Raw genomic sequence first — 19,340 nt, forward strand, 5'->3', positions numbered from 1 at the left:
GGTAGATAGAAAACGCCTCTCGCCTACGCCACAATTTAACCCATATCCCACAGTCGACTTCTACGACACCCACGGGAAGAAAGGGGGTGGTGAAATTCTTAACCCGTCACCACACGGGGAATATAATAACAAATTTTGAAATATTCAGTTTAATAATGAACTCACAGCTTCAGCCGCCAAGTAGATCGCGTGACTGCCATCTTGCGACAGCCAAATAGTAGCAGTGCTGCCCTCAGGTAGAGTGTCCTAAACATAACAACAAAATTGTCTGCTGATTAAAGCACAATTAAACTGAAATCAAGAGTAGTAATTTTAAAGTGAATCCATTCTGCTAGAAGGTTGATTATCTTTCAGATCATATTATATTTTTTTATAAATTCAACCTTAAAACAGAATGGATTTACCCAGGTTTGAAGTTAAGCGACACAAGTTTCCTTCTATGAGAATGTTAAAGACGTTTTCCACCTTTAGTTCCAATTATGACCACCTCATGCGTTGCGATCGCCTATACCTTTATTCCCTCCATACACTTCGCACCTAGCCAATACTTATTACCTCTGCCACACACTCGAGCGGCGTGGGAAGTAGCGAGGCAAGTAGGCAGAGGCATAGTGTGGCCGCGCTACTCGTCATGCTCCTCGTCATGCCCACTGCTCCCTATTTTGTCAGTTTTTTGGAGCGAGTCAAAGGGACGGCAACAACCTAGTGCCACAGTATAATAAAGAGTACTATCGTACAGTATGGCCACTCCCGCTCCCCGCTGAAAGTGCCACCCACCCCCTCTCGGTTACCTCACAGTTACCGCCTGTCAAAAATGCGAACAATCGACCTGTCATATTTCACTCATACAAGCATAGTACGCGTTCACCTACACGAGCTATTAGACTGTGTGCTAGGAACGCAACTCTTTCATATATTTGTTGGCCAGTGTCAGAGGTGTGCTAGTGCGATAATCGCGCGAGTAGGGCAGTGTGTGGCCGGAGAGGGCAACCTAACATAACCACAAAATTATAATTTAAAAAAAAACCCCGGCCGTAACATAGTTAACCGATTTTCATGAAACATGGCTAAGAACACTCCCGACTAACTCAGCTTTCAGACAAAAAAAAACTAAATCTAAATCGGTTCATCCGTTCGGGAGCTACGATGCCACAGACAGACACACACACAGACAGACGGACACGCCAAACTTATAACACCTCGTCGTTTTTGAGTCGGGGGTTAAAAATAGGCTAGTGAAGCATAGACTATATTGAATGAAGTTTCATAAAAGAAGGGGTTTAGTTTTATAAAAAATATTTTTAACCACATACCGGTAACTCCCTCAAATATGTGAATATCTCCGTATACGGGCGAGTAGTGACTGTGCTGCCCTCTGCCGCCAGGAACGATGACACAGCGGCCGGAAGCTCGCCGTTACCCCAGAACAGGATTATGTTGTCTGTGGTCTGAAAAAAATAGTCAGTCAAGCCATTAGGGAACTTGACAGTTCATAAATTAAAATATTTTATACCATGCATGAAATAAAGCATCAGATAATTATAAGAAAAATAAGGATAGAAGTTATTTTGTCCGAGACACGGCAGCTCAGCAGCATTTCGTGACAGTTTTCGATATTCTGCTACGAAGTGCTGGAATAATATACCACCCCCTATACGCAACTCCAATGGTCTTAGCTCATTTAAGCGTAAACTAAAAAAACATCTTTTAACCCTGCAGCTGTCGTGATCTCTACGAAGTGTGAGCCGTGTGAGTGTTACGGATCGTGGTGTTTGTTAGTTTATGTTGTATGTTTATGTATCGTTTTACCCCCCCCCCCCTCCCACTCCGCTCTTCCCCCCCCCATATTTCATTTTATCTCATTTTCTTTCCCTCGCTACTCCTGCTATATTTTTTGTCTCGTTTTAATAGTACAAATATATTTTTCTATTGACTTTTTGTTATGGTTTTAGTGTGAATTGTATCTCTAAATGTTATCTTACTGTACTGTACCCTCATTTATTGTGTTACACTATCGACCGACCCTGGGCCCCACGGAAGACCAGCGCTGTGGCACCATCTGTGCCTGAGCATATGCTGAGTGGTGTCCTTTTGCGACCACTATATCAAACATTATGTATTTACATGTTGTGTTTATGTACTCTAGTATATGTCGGCGCTATTAATAAAAGCGCCATCTGTTATTATTTACTGTAACCTTTGTGAGCGCCATCTAGCGTCAAACTGTGAAATTATTATAGATTGTTTACGTTGACAAGCGACTTAGCTTGATAGCTGGTTGACTGCGCCATCTGTCGGCGATATTATGTAATCGTTCTGTGGATCAGGTGACCGTTGGCAAACCGGTAGGTGCTTGTTTTGAACTGGGGATTGAGCACTTTCGCTCGAGCCGCCGGTCTGTCAACGAGTCCTTTGGTGAGCTGTATCACACCTGAATCACTTTATTATTGTTTTGATTATGTGTTTTATTGTGTTCTGATACTTCTGATTGTGTTTTGATTAATTATTGCGTATTACTGTTAGGCGTATTAATAAATAGTGAATCGTAAAACCAACCGGACTTTGATATGGAGGACTTGAGCGAGCCGGACGATGACGGCTCGGTTTCCCCTATAATATCTACTTATAAATCCGACATCAGAAGTGGGATCCTAAAAAAGTTGCCCATGACCAGCTTCGTCTCGCACCCAAACCAGGAAGTAGTAATAGCTGTCAAGATGCCATGTCGGCGATCGGAGATGTAGACGATAATCAACCAACAACATCATCAGTGTGAGTGTAAGTGCAAGTGTCTGTGTTAGGGTGTGTGGTGTGTGCAAGTGTAAATCAATAATAAAAAAAAAAGTGAAGTGAATAAACGATTACTAAGTAACTGTCCTTTAAAACCACTGTGCAATTGTATTGTTTACCTAATCATAATGATGTCTTTATAAAATGTTTAGTTATTACTGTAAATGTAACGACGTTGTACTGTAATGAATTCACTTCTTGAAATTCACACAAAGCTTGTCTAGTTTGTAATAACTTACCGTAAGTCTGATCAAAATCGGAAGTGGAAAAAGACCTCTTAACGCGTCCGATACCCCGCGAAACCTTGACGTAAACGAAAGTGAGTGAGTGAGTGAGTGAGTGACGTAAGCATGGTATATGGTATGGAAAGTCGATATCACTCCTATGAGCTGGAGACACTGGCCATAGTTCGAGCTGTGAAACACTTTAGACAATATTTGTACGGGAGGAAATTTACTATCGTTACGGATTGCAACGCGATAAAATCATCCTTGCAAAAACACGAACTCCTTCCAAGGATTCACAGGTGGCTGGCGTATTTGCAACACTACGACTTCAATATCGAATATCGTCAGGGCAGCCGCATGAAACATGCAGACTTCTTCAGCCGGAATCCAACAGCGTGTATTAATCTAGCGAGTAATGTTGATTCCTGGCTTGTGGTGGAGCAGAGACGCGACCCTGATTTAGCAACGATGATTAAAAAACTCGAACATGGTGAAGAGGTGAACGATTACCGTCTTTATGACAACATTCTCCAAAAGAACGATCCTGAAGATGAACCTGGCCGAAGAGAATGGAAAAAAGTGATACCAAAAACTTACCAATGGAGCATAATTAATGCTTATCACACGGCTTTGAAGCACTTCGGATGGGAGAAAACGCTGGCAAAATTACGTGAAGTTTACTGGTTTCCCGCAATGTCTACTACTGTCAAGCAATTTGTGGACACTTGCGTCATATGCAAAACCAGTAAGGGACCTTCAGGCGCAAAACAAGTACAAATGTACCCAATCGAAAAGAAGCCGACGCCATTTCAAACAATACACATAGATATGACTGGCAAACTGACCAAACGCAACGATAAGCACGAATATGTGGTTGTTATTATTGACGCATACACGAAGTTCACAATGTTAACATATGCCACCAATAAGACTTCGACATCTATGCTTAGCGCTCTCAAAAAAGTAGTAGCAATGTTCGGGGCGCCTCAACAAATAATCAGTGACCAGGACAGCGCTTTCAAAGCTGAGTTTGAAGCGTATTGTAATGAGCATGGGATTCATCAACACTTCATAGCACCAGGAGTAAGCCGATCGAACGGTCAGGTGGAGCGAATGATGGCAGTAGTGAAAAACGGATTGACAATCATCCGTAATTATGAGACTACTGATTGGAAAAAAGGTCTTGACGCGCTTCAGTTGGCCATAAATTGTACTAAAAATAAGACGACTAACATAAGCCCTTTAAAAGCTCTAACTGGTAGATCATGTGCTGTGCCAGCCGAATTAGTTTGTTTAATTGATGACGCTGAAGGTACCGTTGATCGCAACCAATTGGAAAAGTACATGAATAAAAGAATCGAAGATCGTGCTGCAAAGGACAAACAAAGATTTGACAAAGGAAAGGCTCGGGTAAACCGATTTCAGAAAGGGGATATGGTACTATTTAAAACAAACCCAAGGACACAAATCGGTCTTGACTTAAAATATCCAGATGCCTATGAAATTTGGAAAATATTACCCAATGATCGCTACATGATTAAAAAAGTAGCGGGCAAAGGACGTCCTAAAAAAGTTGCCCATGACCAGCTTCGTCTCGCACCCAAACCAGGAAGTAGTAATAGCTGTCAAGATGCCATGTCGGCGATCGGAGATGTAGACGATAATCAACCAACAACATCATCAGTGTGAGCAGCGCCGGCCCGTGCACTCGATCAGGGTAGAGCGAGTTTGAATTTCGGCGCCCTTGGGGAGAAGTTTTACGACGTAGATAAAAACTGGCCAAGAGCGTGTCGGGCCACGCTCAGTGTAGGGTTCCGTAGTTTTCCGTATTTTTCTCAAAAACTACTGAGCCTATCAAGTTCGAAACAATTTTCCTAGAAAGTGTTTATAAAGTTCCACTTTTGTGATTTTTTTCATATTTTTTAAACATATGGTTCAAAAGTTAGAGGAGGGGGACACACTTTTTTTTCCTTTAGGAGCGATTATTTCCGAAAATATTAATAAGTATTATCAAAAAACGATTTTAGGAAACCCTTATTCATTTTTAAAGACCTATCCAACAATATATCACACGTTGGGGTTGGAATGGAAAAAAAATCAGTCCCCACTTTACGTGTAGGGGGGGTACCCTAAAAAAACATTTTTTTCCACTTTTTATTTTGCCACTTTGTCGGGTTGTGATTGATATACATATTGGTACCAAATTTCAGCTATCTAGTGCTAACGGTCACTGAGATTATCCGCGGACGGGCAGACAGACATGGCGAAACTATAAGGGTTCCTAGTTGACTACGGAACCCTAAAAATCGCGAGCGTAGCGAGCGCGAAATTTTTTTCATAGTAATGCCATAATGCTGCGGTCTTTGGCATATTTTGGGGTATTTTAACTTCACAGGGCGCCTATGTTCCCGACTTTTAGGCCTTATATTTGACTGAGTACCCACAACACAAGCCTTCTTGAGCTTACCGTGGGCCTCAGCCAATCTGTGTAAGAATGTCCTATAATATTTAATATTTATTTATTTATTTATATTTATATTTCGCCATCACTATTATTTTTATAAAACTACGAGTTATAATTAAGACATTACTGCGAATTCGGTCGGCACCGTCAGGATGCCTATTTCGGTATTTTGCCACTAAGTGCCCTTCGGGATCTTAGTCCTTTGAAGTTCGCTCATCTCCTGTGACTCACAAAATTGCGCCTCTCTGAGACTTTTCCCGCCTTTGGCTTTATGAGGCACTCCGCTTTGGACTATCGGATAGACTCATATTTTTGCATTTGGATAACGACGTAGCTTTGTCTTTGGGCCGCAAAACAATGTGGTTCGTCAAGGGCTAGAATCCTCCTTTTACGGCGCCCTTATGAATGTTGGTATATGTTGGCTATGTGGTGCAACTTTCCACTTAATCCGAATTACAAATCTAGATTTTCAATAGTTGTATTAATTCCCGACTCCTCTCGCCATTTTGTGATATATGCGCGCCCACGCAATGTATAATTTTTTATATGGATTTTTCCACATTCTCGATTTTGGCGCCCCCTTACCATGTGGCGCCTAGAGCGGCCGCTCCATTCGCTCTACCCTTAATCCGGCCCTGAGTGTGAGTGTAAGTGCAAGTGTCTGTGTTAGGGTGTGTGGTGTGTGCAAGTGTAAATCAATAATAAAAAAAAAAGTGAAGTGAATAAACGATTACTAAGTAACTGTCCTTTAAAACCACTGTGCAATTGTATTGTTTACCTAATCATAATGATGTCTTTATAAAATGTTTAGTTATTACTGTAAATGTAACGACGTTGTACTGTAATGAATTCACTTCTTGAAATTCACACAAAGCTTGTCTAGTTTGTAATAACTTACCGTAAGTCTGATCAAAATCGGAAGTTGTTTTAAATGTTCATTTGAAGAACTACACTACAGCATAATTAATTTATAAATTACAGTGCAATGTTTACTAAGTGTGTACTTAGAATTATGTTTGAATTCGTTGTGAGTTATTTCAATTATTACGTTTCCTGTTAATTTGTTGTTAACACATTTTATTCTCAATGATTCGCTGTGATTCCGAATAACGATGTAAATGTTTATTTGATATTGTGTTACATAGTTGTTGAGGACAGGGGCCTCCATCTATGAAAGTTGTTAGTAAGATCAGTAGAACATAGTTGTTGAGGACAGGGGCCTCCATCTATGAGCTCGAATGCTTGAAGTTGTCGAGGACAGGGGCCTCCTTCTTTAAGATTTGATGCTATCGCATAGTCGTTGAGGACAGGGGCCTCCTTCTATGAGATTTTTACTGATGCATAGTCGTTGAGGACAGGGGCCTCCTTCTATGAGATTTTTACTGATGCATGGTCGTTGAGGACAGGGGCCTCCTTCTATGAGATGATTACTGTTGCATAGTCCTTGAGGACAGGGGCCTCCTTCTATGAGATGATTACTGTTGCATAGTCGTTGAGGACAGGGGCCTCCTTCTATGAGATTTGTTGTTGTTGTATGATTATTGTGAGATTATTCTATAAACATTATGGATTGCAATGTTGAATTTTGTTGGCTGAGTGCCTGATGATTCTTGTAAAGCATGTCGAGCGCGACCTGCAGCAGGATGGTCGTGTCGGCGCTATTAATAAAAGCGCCATCTGTTATTATTTACTGTAACCTTTGTGAGCGCCATCTAGCGTCAAACTGTGAAATTTTATAGATTGTTTACGTTGACAAGCGACTTAGCTTGATAGCTGGTTGACTGCGCCATCTGTCGGCGATATTATGTAATCGTTCTGTGGATCAGGTGACCGTTGGCAAACCGGTAGGTGCTTGTTTTGAACTGGGGATTGAGCACTTTCGCTCGAGCCGCCGGTCTGTCAACGAGTCCTTTGGTGAGCTGTATCACACCTGAATCACTTTATTATTGTTTTGATTATGTGTTTTATTGTGTTCTGATACTTCTGATTGTGTTTTGATTAATTATTGCGTATTACTGTTAGGCGTATTAATAAATAGTGAATCGTAAAACCAACCGGACTTTGATATGGAGGACTTGAGCGAGCCGGACGATGACGGCTCGGTTTCCCCTATAATATCTACTTATAAATCCGACATATATAAGTAACCTTCTGGTTGTAATAAATGTATTTTCTTTCTTTCTTTCTTTCTTAAATCCAACTTCTATTTAATAAGTCAGGTAGAAATATATAAAGTTACTGAGTTGACCGTGACATCACTCAATTCGATTTCATATTAATTCCATATTGGCAAGACGTTGAAATTCGTTTTGACAGTTCTTAAAAAGAAGCTGATTTGACTAGGAGGCAAGTAGCCTTTTGCGTCAGTAGAAAAATAGACAAGTGCGAGACGGGGACTTACTACTTGACTAATCCCTCTCATCATATTTCATTTAGCTTCATACAGGTTTTTACAGTTTTCTGGTTGACATTTAATATTGCATTTATTTTATGGGTCAAATGGTAAGTGAAACTGACATTTATTACTATTATTACTTGTTGACTAAAATACTAAAAAAAATAATTTATTTATTAATTACAATTGACTAAAAAATTTAATTTATTTATTAATTCACTTATTATTTCATTATCTCGTTGTTTGTTGTTATTGTTTTGTTACTTACCTTTTTATTGTTGATTATTTATGAGCCTGTGTGGTGACGGGTCAAGTGCGGATCCAGCTTCGTGCCCAGGGGGGGGTCACGTGGTAAAGGCCCAGGCCCCAGAGGGGGGGTCACGTGGTCTATTTGTATGGCCAACCTAGGCTCCAGGTCATGACCCCCATGACCCCCCCCCTGGATCCGCGCATGTGACGGGTTAAGAATTTCACCACCCCCTTTCTTCCCGTGGGTGTCGTAGAAGGCGACTATGGGATATGGGTTAAATTGTGGCGTAGGCGAGAGGCTGGCAACCTGTCACTGCAATGTCACAGTTTCGTTTTCTTTCAACCCCTTATTTGCCAAGAGTGGCACTGAAGCTTTAGGTTTCATGTGTTCTGCCTACCCCTTTATGGGATACAGGCGTGATTGTATGTATGTATGTATGTATGTATGTATGTATGTATTTATCCATCCATCCATCCATACTAATATTATAAATGCGAAAGTAACTCTGTCTGTCTGTCTGTTACGCTTTCCCGCTTAAACCACGCAACCGATTTTGATGAAATTTGGAACAGACAATCTTTAGACCCTGAGACAGAACATAGGCTACTTTTTATTTCGAAAAAAAGGGATGAAGGGGTTGAAAAAGAGATTGAAAGTTTGTATGGGATTTCTTAATTTTAAATGATAAAACCATGAAACTTTATATTTTAGCACTTGATAAGAAATCATTAAACATATATTTAAAGTCACATACAGGTCGAACGCGATTAATTAACATTATTTTTACCTTTAAAATAAACATGGTGGGAAATAAACATTAACTAAAAGCGGGTAGATTATATTTATTTGTCTACCCCGAACATTTATATAAATTAATATCGGGTAGTTTTGTGTTGTTTACATCTCCGGTGACATTTTGCTGCGACGTCAGTCTTCCGCGACCACGGCCAGTGCAACCTGGCCGAAACGTTGGGAAAAAAGGTAAAAATAATGTTAATTAATCGCGTTCGACCTGTATGTGACTTTAAATATGTGTACAAAGCGCGAGAACTTAAAGTGTTATATCATTAAACATCTTGATAAGGGATAGGGATAGGGATAGGGATACCGATAGGGATAGCGATAGGGAAAGCGATAGGGATAGCGATAGCGATAGCGATAGCGATAGCGATAGCGATAGCGTTAGCGATAGCGATAGCGTTGGCGATAGCGATACGGATACGGATACGGATACGGATACGGATACGGATACGGATACGGATACGGATACGGATACGGATACGGATACGGATACGGATACGGATACGGATACGGATACGGATACGGATACGGATACGGATACGGATACGGATACGGATAATATGGGTATCGTTAGAGGGATACGGATAATCGGTCGGCGGTCTCTTACAATCAATGTGCTCTAAGACGATCGTTGTTTGCTTGCTTGAAGATTACGTTTGCGATAAGTATAAGCAAAATGTAAAAAATTGTAAGGGATAATAGAAAAAAGTACTTTTTACCCACCGATCATAGTGTCGAAATACGGGCTATGTGGGATGTTTATAAAGGTTTCCCCAGCGTATATAGAATTACCTACGCTGTGGTCGATGTGTAATATTTCTACAATCATTGCAAGCAAAAGTATTATGTGCAATCGAAATAATCGCAGATAAATATACCTACAGAGAAACCTACGGTCCCTACGGATCCAAATGAAAATCTTAATGAATACTTTTATTACGCGGGCGAAGCCGCGGGTAAAAGCTAGTAATATATAATTGTGTTTGCATGGCTTTCGTTTCCATATTGGCAAATAAAGAACTGAATACTGCATACTAGCCGATATGATTCCTTATAAAAACTTCTAATTTCCGATCACAGATTTTTCTCTCCCTGTTTATGTTGTAATAGAAAATTTACTTTTCCAAATTTAATAGTTTTAAGTTAACAGGAAGTACCCTATTAATTTTGATTCCCTTTGAATAGAGACATAAGTTTTTAGCGGTTTTTTTTTCGCGTCGACTTAGTGAGTTTTCACATCATCCGATCCGATATCGAATGTAGAAAGGATTTCAAAGGCAAAAATCGAAGACGGCGGCTTAAATGTATGGGATATCGGTCTAATTGACAGCCAAAGTAAGTACTAAATATCGTACATGTGATATGGCTCCATACAGCATATGTACAGTCAACCAATTGGAACCCTAGGCCACTTTACAACCATGTCAAAATGACAAGCGGTAAGAGATTTTTGTGGCCTAGTGTTCCAATTGATTGTAAGTACAGACAATCATCCTTCTTGCGTTATCCCGGCATTTTGCCAAGGCACAAGGAGCCTGGGGTCCGCTTTGACAACTAATCCCAAGATTTGGCGTAGGCACTAGTTTTTACGAAAGCGACTGCCGTCTGACCTTCAAACCAAAAGGGTAAACTAGACCTTATTGGAATAAGCCCGGTTTCCTCACGATGTTTTCCTTCACCGAAAAGCTACTGGCAAATATCAAATGACATTTCGCACATAAATTCCGAAAAACTCATTGGTGCGAGCCGGGGTTCGAACCCGCGACCTCCGGAACGAAAGTCGCACGTACTTAAAGCTAGGCTACCAGCGTTTTTTTAGACAATGAGTAAAGTAAACTCACTACAGTACAGACAATACAGTAAAGTAAACTGACCACGTCTGCTCTCAACACGAGATAGGCGAAGAACACCGGATTGTGGATGATATCCGAGCCACGAAGATTCAGCGTATCTGGAAATAAAACAATAAAAAAATCCGTAGACATATACAGGTACTAATACATATCTAACTATTGCTTTATTTACATGAACATATTTACATAATTATATAAGAAACTAAGACTAAACTTAAAACTCTTAAAAGCTAGCTAATGTCTAAAATAGGCCCTTGAGGCATTGTACAAAGGATACTGGCGACATTTCCTCGCTGTATCGCAATGCTGATACGTTGAGCGAGGAAGTCGCCAGCTCTTCGGTCACCAGTTACCTCAACCAGACGCTTCGCGATTTCTGTGAACAGCTTGTTCGCGCTGGGGCCCCATGGACCTAGAGTTTCTACACCAAAGGGTACAAAAAGGTATTCTTTGCCAAGACTTTTGTATTTATTACGTTTCAAAATTTCGGTACTAATACATTAAGTACGATACAAGTGCGGAAAAATTCGAAACGAGTGATGATAAATAAGTGAAGGGAGTGTTTTACGTCGACAAGGGGCATTTTTTTCAAAGTTGTCCACCCCACTTTTTTTATAACATGGGTGATTTTTACGCGATTCATACTCAGAATCGCGAGGTCTTTCTATCCTGATAGGAGGAAAAAATTGTCCCAAGATTTCCATGTACATTTTTCAAACCTTCCATTCCGTTACCGCCATACAAAATGTATAAAAAAATGGTAACGGAATTGGAAAAAGCCTTGGGACACTTTTTTTCTCCTATTAGGATTGAAAAGAGCTCGCGATTCTGAGTGGAAACCAGGTAAAAAATTCCAAATCCAAAAAAAGTGGGGTGGACAACTTTGAAAAAAATGGCCCACATGCACTCTTCGCACGTGTATTGTTCGACGTTTTCAGTATTTGGCCCTTTGAAGTTTCGGCGTCTTATTAGGCACGTAACATAAAGCACCACTTCTTGTAAGTAGGTACGGTACGAAAAAAAAAGGTGCGGTACGACAGACTATCCTTACGTGCACTGAAGACGTAATTATGACCGTCCCTGCTGTAAACACATTCTGCGGATCGAACAGTGAATACGAGTTAATAAATATTTCGTATTTATTATCATGTTTTATTAACACATACATTACTCAGCTTTGTGAACAGATAACAAACATAACTTTGGTTAATTTATATTCTAAGATGAAAAGCTAAGAATTTTAATAAATTGTGTTTGCAATTTTTCATAGAAAGGTTGTACATTAAAAAACCTAAAGAGGCAGAGTCCTACCACTAAACTAAACGCCACTGTACACACATTACATTTGTTTGCAAAATAATAATAATTTCGTCACTACTTTTAAAAAAGCTTGTATCTTCGTCTGTCAATGAAGAGAAAATTGTAGTAAGTATGTATGGAATGCATATAGACTTACTGCGTTTTAACTTTGAGGATCAGCGTGAGATACGAGATTTTTTAAAAGTAGTGACGATTTGCTAAACTCACAAGCGATGTCGTCTAAAGCGGTGAGCACGAGGGCCGTGGCGCCCCACGCCGTGATCTGTGCCAGCAATTCTGATATCTTCTCGTTCGACGGCTTGCCTGCAAAGAATATGTGAGTGTGTTTAGTAAAACGACCCACTTTGTCGGTTACCATTAAGGCGAGATTTGCTTGTATCTTTATATGAATATAACAGCAATTCCCGTCAACTTTGTACAATGCCACGTCAGCAAATTTTAATTGATCCTATTTTGTTACCAACATTTAGTAATATAATTCGACTTTCGTAAGATATATACAGGATAATTGTTATAATTAAGAAAATATAGATACTAGAGAACCTTAATGACGAAATAAAACTTAATAAAATCTCAATTTATCAACAAAATCTTGGTAACAAAATAGGAATTAATAAAAACAAATTTAACTTTTCCCTTAATTTTTGTACAAACTTTTCGAGAACTGCTGATAAACTGACAAAGCGGCTTTATCGTAATCGACAAAGTAGGACGTTTTCTGTGCACACTCACATACAAGCATTTAGCACACACCAAATATGTATAGGTATAAGAATGTAGGGGGAGATGGGAGGCTTTCAGGGGGCTCCACCTTCCTAGATGACTACCCTAGCCCTAAAGTAAAATATCAAGATAAAGTGCGCGGGTACTTCACAAGAACCGGATGTTGATGTTGGTATTATATTCCTCGAGGTCTGGCTTGTAACATTACGTTCGAAAGAACGAGCCAAATATACAATATAAACGTAAATGTTACGCGACTAAGTCCCATTTTCTTTCTTGTACAGTAACCTACCAGTATACTCGGCCGGCAGAGTCCCAGATTTGTAAGAACCTCTTTTTGACACATGACAGCGTCCACAAAAAGTAAACTCGCGCAACCTAATGAAATTTTAAATAAAATCCTGTAATAATATTTAAAAAAGTCAAGTACTTAAAAACAATATTTCACTTTAAACATAATCTAACACATGTTACATTTTTGCGGATCTTCGTTAGTGAGTATTTTACGATATTAATTTATCACCCAGCACGGGAAGCATGGTCGCGCGATAAATGATAAAACATCTGGCCTCCCTATCGCACTTACTCATAGTGCAATAGGGACGGCCTGATATTTTATCGTCTATCGCGCGATCATGCTTCCCGTGCTGGATTTACTTATTATGTCATTTATCATTCATTTTTATTTTTAAACTAGTGCTATGGCAGAGTCTGTCATTTCGATTCAAATGACATTTCACTAAGTTGATAGAAATCGTATATTTGTTTAAGCACCTCCTTATACATAGGGCCTAATCGATTCAACCAATTCGAAATTAATCGTTAGCTTTGGCGAACGATACGTCTTAGCCACATCGCATCATACTTCAAAACAAATTTGTCAAAAATGTGAACATACAAATCTGGGACACTAGTCCGGTCCAAATAGCTCTTCTGTCAACGATTGTCGCTAGGCCGACAGGTGTTCTTGCGAGTAACTTACTAGAACAGTTACCTACCAGTGTACTCGACAGGTAAGCCAAACACTTCGTTATTAGGCCGCGCGGGTGCCGGCTCGCCGACGTTAGTTCGCGCTTTATCCACCAGGTTATCTTCTGTTGCTTGCAGAAGGATACCGGATGGGGTAAGCGCGCTCTGAATAAAAATAAATAAACAATAGGGAACTTAACTGTTCTTAAAATAAAATATTTTATACCATGCATGAAATAGCATCAGATAATTATAAGAAAAACATGGACAGAAGTTATTTTTAAATCCAATTTCTATTTAATAAGTCAGGTAGAAATATATAAAGTAACTGAATTGACCGTTACGTCACTCAATTCGATTTCATATTAATTCCATATTAAAAAGTCGTTAAAATTCGTTTTGACAGTTCTTAAAAAGATATTAATTCCATATTAAAAAGTCGTTAAAATTCGTTTTGACAGTTCTTAAAAAGATATTAATTCCATATTAAAAAGTCGTTAAAATTCGTTTTGACAGTTCTTAAAAAGAAGCTGATTTGACTAGGAGGCAAGTAGCCTATTACTCATTGTAATGAGGTTACAGAAGAGCCTTCAAATTAAAACTGAAATAAAGTACACATATGAAAGAAAAAGTGACCAAGGCCTAGTGCTTGAGGCTGGAATCGAACCAGCTTACTCTGCAACCGAAGCAGATGCCTGTATCCTCTCTGTCACAGGTCACAGTTGCTTATAATAATATCTACTACATACACATATACAAGGAATTGTATATCACATAGGGGGCAACCATACCGTTCTACCCGCTACAGGTCCCCCTCTAGGGTAGGACGGTATGGTTGCCCCCTATGCTATGGCACTGGTCCCACCGCGAGCTAGTAAGCTATGAGCTATCGGCTATAAAAACGAACAAAAGATAAGCACTCCCGTGTAAATAAAAGAGACACGGCGATGTTTATAGTTACTCGCCCAGCGGTGAGCTATCAAAATAGCCGTGTCTCTTTTATTTGCACGGGAGTCCTTATCTTTTGATCGTTTTTATAGCCGATAGCTCATAGCTTACTAGCTCGCGGTGGGACCAGTGCCTATGTGAACCAACTCAGGTGGTTTCGACATAGCGCGAGAGATGGCGTGAGGGAGAGTTTCCGATTGAAATGCGTGCGAAATACCTGTAGCGCCAGCCAAGCTGTTCTGGTGTAAGTGGTTGGGTCCACACCCACTATAGCGCCTGAGGTCAGGTTGCTGGCCAGCCACTCTTGGATTGTTAAATCTTGGCCTGTAAAAGGAATCCGAATGTTAGGAAAATGAGCGTGGGTATGCAGAAAAGTACTCTTATCAAGTTTCAAAATAAATGTTACTTTTTTAACCAAAAGGAAATGCTGCCAGTGTCTACGGCACCATGCCTAAGGAGGTTACTTAGTCCTTAATATTTTTAGTTTTAGTATTATTGTTTTTATTTTAAGAGTGTTATTTTTGTCCAATAAATGATACTCTATCTATTGTTCTCTCTGTCTCACCTCGTTTCATAAGCGTCCACTGTGTAGTGTCGACTTGTATTTCGAACTGGGTGAAGTACCTCCCATCGGTCCACACTAGAGCGTGGTCTTTAGTCACTACAGCGGTGCCGGACGAGCCAGTGAGGCCGGAGAGCCATACGCGACGGGCGTCCGTTGCTGATATGTACTCGGACTGGAAATAAAATAAAATAGTTATTTGTTATACAAGGGGGCAAAGTTGTATTTTAACGCCGAGTGTGGAATTGAAAAACGAGCAAGCGAAAGGAGACTATAGTTGACTGACTCGCTTCGCTCGTGGTTCGAGAATAGAATCCTGAACTTACGAGTTTTAACACACGAGAAGAAAAATAAAGTTGCACCAGAGTGTAACACAAAACTTTTCCCCTCACTAAGTATAGCGAGGAAACCACAACGCAAAAAATGCGTTTATCACTGCCTCCAGTGTTCCACAGGTGGTAAATCATCTTTGTTACTAGATTCACCTACTTTTATCAATTTTAAAGCAGTTAATTTGACTTTATACAAGGTCAAATTACCTTACCTACTAATGGATAAAATGCGTTTTTACCCGCTGGTATTAAAGGACAAAACACGTGTTTCCGAGCTAGTGAGGGGAAAAAGTTATTTGTTTTACAGGAGGCAAAGTTGTTGTTTAACCGTACGTGACAATAATAACCTACCCGAGCAAGCGAAAGATTCAAATATTGCAAAGTAGAATCTTAAGCGTTGCGAACGTTTCAACACCCGAAGTTTAAGCAAATTTTGTCCCCGAGTGAAACACAATAAACACCGTACGTGTAAAACCTCAAACTAAATCCATCAATTGAATCAACATTATTTGAAATCAACATTTAAAAACATCAATTCTACCAGCCACGGTAAAAAATCAAGTTAAAATTTGTATGAAATTACTTTGCACTCTTGTGTATAATATGCAATTTTGCTATCCGTTTTCGAATAATTAAGAGAGCCTTTAACAGTTGGTGTGGTGAACTCGTGGCGTTGATGTGTGTTTGTCCACTGTGGTGTGGTTACAACAATAATGACTCGGAACTCGCATTATGAGCGTCGGCAGTAGGCACAATGTAGGCGTGTACGTTATGTTCCTTCATGACCGCCCGAAGAGCAGCGGTGACAACACACAACATACATACAGACACACACACACACACACAAGACTTGGAACTCACATTATGAGCGTCGGCAGTAGGCACGATGTAGGCGTGTACATTATGTTCCTTCATGACCGCCCGAAGAGCAGCGGTTACAACACACATACAGTACACAAGACTTGGAACTTACATTGTGAGCGTCGGCAGTAGGCACGATGTAGGCGTCTACATTATGTCCCTCCATGATGCACAGCGGTTACAACACACATACACACACACACACACAAGACTTGGAACTTACATTGTGAGCGTCGGCAGTAGGCACGATGTAGGCGTCTACATTATGTCCCTCCATGACCGCTCTCGCTGCACAGCGGTTACAAAACACATACAGACACACACACATACACACAAGACTTGGAACACACACATACACACATTATGTCCCTCCAGACTTGGACACGGTTACAACACACATTACACACAAGACTTGGAACTTACATTGTGAGCGTCGGCAGTAGGCACGATGTAGGCGTCTACATTATGTTCTTCCATGACCGCCCGAAGAGCAGCGATGCGCTCCGCGGCGGTTTTAGCGCTTGTCGTGCGCCCGGATCCATCGTCAACTGAAACATTAACGATGATATTGAACTTAGACAACCAAAATACTTGTTAAATAGCTGTGGTGATAAACTGTTCGACGACTGGTACCCAGCGGGTATAGTGACCCTGCCTGCTAAGCCGCAGTCCTGGGTTACGGGCATTCAAAAATGAAAATGAAATATGTATTTTCAAGTAGGCATATTACAATGCGCATATGAACGTCAAATAGCTACGCCGGCTCTAATCCTACGCGTCAACCTCGAGAAGATTTCAGTCCCCCTCAGTTATCCACTATCCGTCGACCGGCAAGAAACTCGGCGGGCCACTCCTTTTCAAAACATTACATCTTATAATTAGCATGCATTAAATAACAAGATACAATTTAACATGCAAAAGTATTCATCAAAAAATATTAACAGACTAGGTACTCTATTGGAAATGGCATTTATTTAATGTGATGAGCACGATATTTGTTCCTGAGTCATGGATGTTTTCTATGGTACCCTCAACGCAACCCTTTTTGAGCTTACCGTAATCAACCAAATGAAGATAACTAAGAAAGAAGAACTAAAGCATAAGCAAATAAGGGGTTAACATACTATAAACCGCTTCATCGGGCTCCGCCCATTCGAAGTTGCTGATGGTGCGGCCTGGCCGTAGAATGTGGCCCCACACCGCTTCTGCTGTTATACTAAAAACACAGGTTGTTAACAAACACAATAGATATTATACTTAGTATTTTATGCAACCGGCGTTAAAAGGAGGTCAAAAAAGGCGAGTGGCGTGGGTAATTTGAGGCGAAGCCGAAAATTGTTAATAAAGACGCCACTAGTTTTCTTTTGACTCAGTTAAACACCGTCGCATGTATGTACGATGCCACTATTTTGAGAATCACCCAGGTATTGAAAATGTGAAATTGTTTTATGAAAATGGAGATATTAGTATGGAAAAAAGTAAAAAAGTGCCTACAGGTATCTCGAAAACAACGACAATTTCATTAAGGTCAAATTCGCTTAAAATGATAGATAGCTATGTGATGATGTCCTATCACCCCTTTTCATTTTGGCGTTGGTTTGCTCGCGGTATGTTTATTCAGTTTTCATAAATAAATAAATAAAGAAAATTTATAAAGATTTTCGTAGTAACCATCTTTGCATACTCTTGTATTTTCAATACTTATTGTATTATGTAACCTTAGCCTTTGTAAGACAATAAAACTGTATGTTGATTTTTACGGAGCGACATGTTCACTTCGGTGACAAGCTCTTAAATAAAGATTAAAAAAAAAAACCTTAGCCTTACCTTAAAAATCAAAAATCAAAAAAAAAAGCAGCATAGCTTTGCTAGTGTTATGTATTTTTACTGTTCTAAATTTTATGAACCTCCAGGTATTTTTTAGAGTAAGTTCGCATGCGTATATTTATATGCACCCTTTTCATATGTATAAATGACTGTATGAGTTCTAAATAAGATAAAAATAAAAATAAATAAATAAAAGAAATACTTACCAGAACGCCAAAAGCACTGGCCACCTCGCCATCGCACTAAACACTGTATCAATATGTGGTTCGTACCCGTCGGGCACAGAACGCTCCCACTTCTAGAGCTCTCTCACTGTTTAATGAGTTTTTAAATTTTAATCATGATGCTGATATATACTACGACAGAATCGGAGTCTTCGTTGGAAAATTCCTAAACTTTATAAATGTTTTTTTTTTTTGAAAAATTAGAAAATAGTTGATATTAATCGGTATGACATCCACTTAGGTTTAAGTTTGACATCTTCAATTATTTCATTTGTTTGTAATGACCTCTGATATTTTTCTGATGTTTGGTTTGAACCTTAATTGTAATGTACTAGTTATGAGTGTATAAAATGATATTTTGTATCTACCGCATAAGCGCCTTGGCACCCTAGCTGTAAGTTTATGCATGAGTAAATAAATAATTGAGAAATTGAGAAATCAATTAGCCATATCTGCCAATATTGCTGATACACCGGATTATGATAACGGGGTAAATTATTGATTTCTATACTAGCTACGGACTACGTCGTTACTCATTCATCATCATCATATCGGCCGAAAGACGTCCACTGTTGGACATAGGCCTCCCCCAAATATTGCCACAATGACCTGTCCTGCGCCACACATTCAGCGGAGTCCTGCGACCTTCACCATGTCATCAGTCCACCTTGTGGCACAAACCGAATGGCACAAACGCTCACGAAACGAAACGCTAGTAGATATCTATCTCTATCGCTCTTGCGTATTGGCGCGACAGAGCGAGACTAACTTTCGCGGCGTTTCGTTTTCGTTTC

The 19,340-nt window shown here is 39.9% G+C and overlaps 1 protein-coding gene across 1 annotated transcript in view; it reads right to left on the reverse strand.

Moving 5' to 3' along the window:
- The window catches only part of LOC125239304 (xaa-Pro aminopeptidase ApepP-like), a 39,889-nt gene extending 21,167 nt beyond the window's left edge, over window positions 1-18,722 (reverse strand). Inside the window, exons 1-10 of the mRNA XM_048146847.1 lie at window positions 18,529-18,722; window positions 17,620-17,711; window positions 16,919-17,043; window positions 15,306-15,477; window positions 14,958-15,064; window positions 13,822-13,957; window positions 12,308-12,403; window positions 10,802-10,878; window positions 1,314-1,448; window positions 166-246 (exon numbers count right to left, since the gene is read on the reverse strand). Of these exons, the coding sequence (XP_048002804.1) occupies window positions 166-246; window positions 1,314-1,448; window positions 10,802-10,878; window positions 12,308-12,403; window positions 13,822-13,957; window positions 14,958-15,064; window positions 15,306-15,477; window positions 16,919-17,043; window positions 17,620-17,711; window positions 18,529-18,560 (1,053 nt within the window). The 5' untranslated portion in view covers window positions 18,561-18,722. The remainder of the gene's footprint in view (window positions 1-165; window positions 247-1,313; window positions 1,449-10,801; window positions 10,879-12,307; window positions 12,404-13,821; window positions 13,958-14,957; window positions 15,065-15,305; window positions 15,478-16,918; window positions 17,044-17,619; window positions 17,712-18,528) is intronic.
- Between the last annotated feature and the right edge of the window lie 618 nt (window positions 18,723-19,340).

Source organism: Leguminivora glycinivorella, chromosome 25, assembly GCF_023078275.1.
Source record: "Leguminivora glycinivorella isolate SPB_JAAS2020 chromosome 25, LegGlyc_1.1, whole genome shotgun sequence".
In the NCBI taxonomy this organism is placed as follows: Eukaryota; Metazoa; Arthropoda; class Insecta; order Lepidoptera; family Tortricidae; genus Leguminivora; species Leguminivora glycinivorella.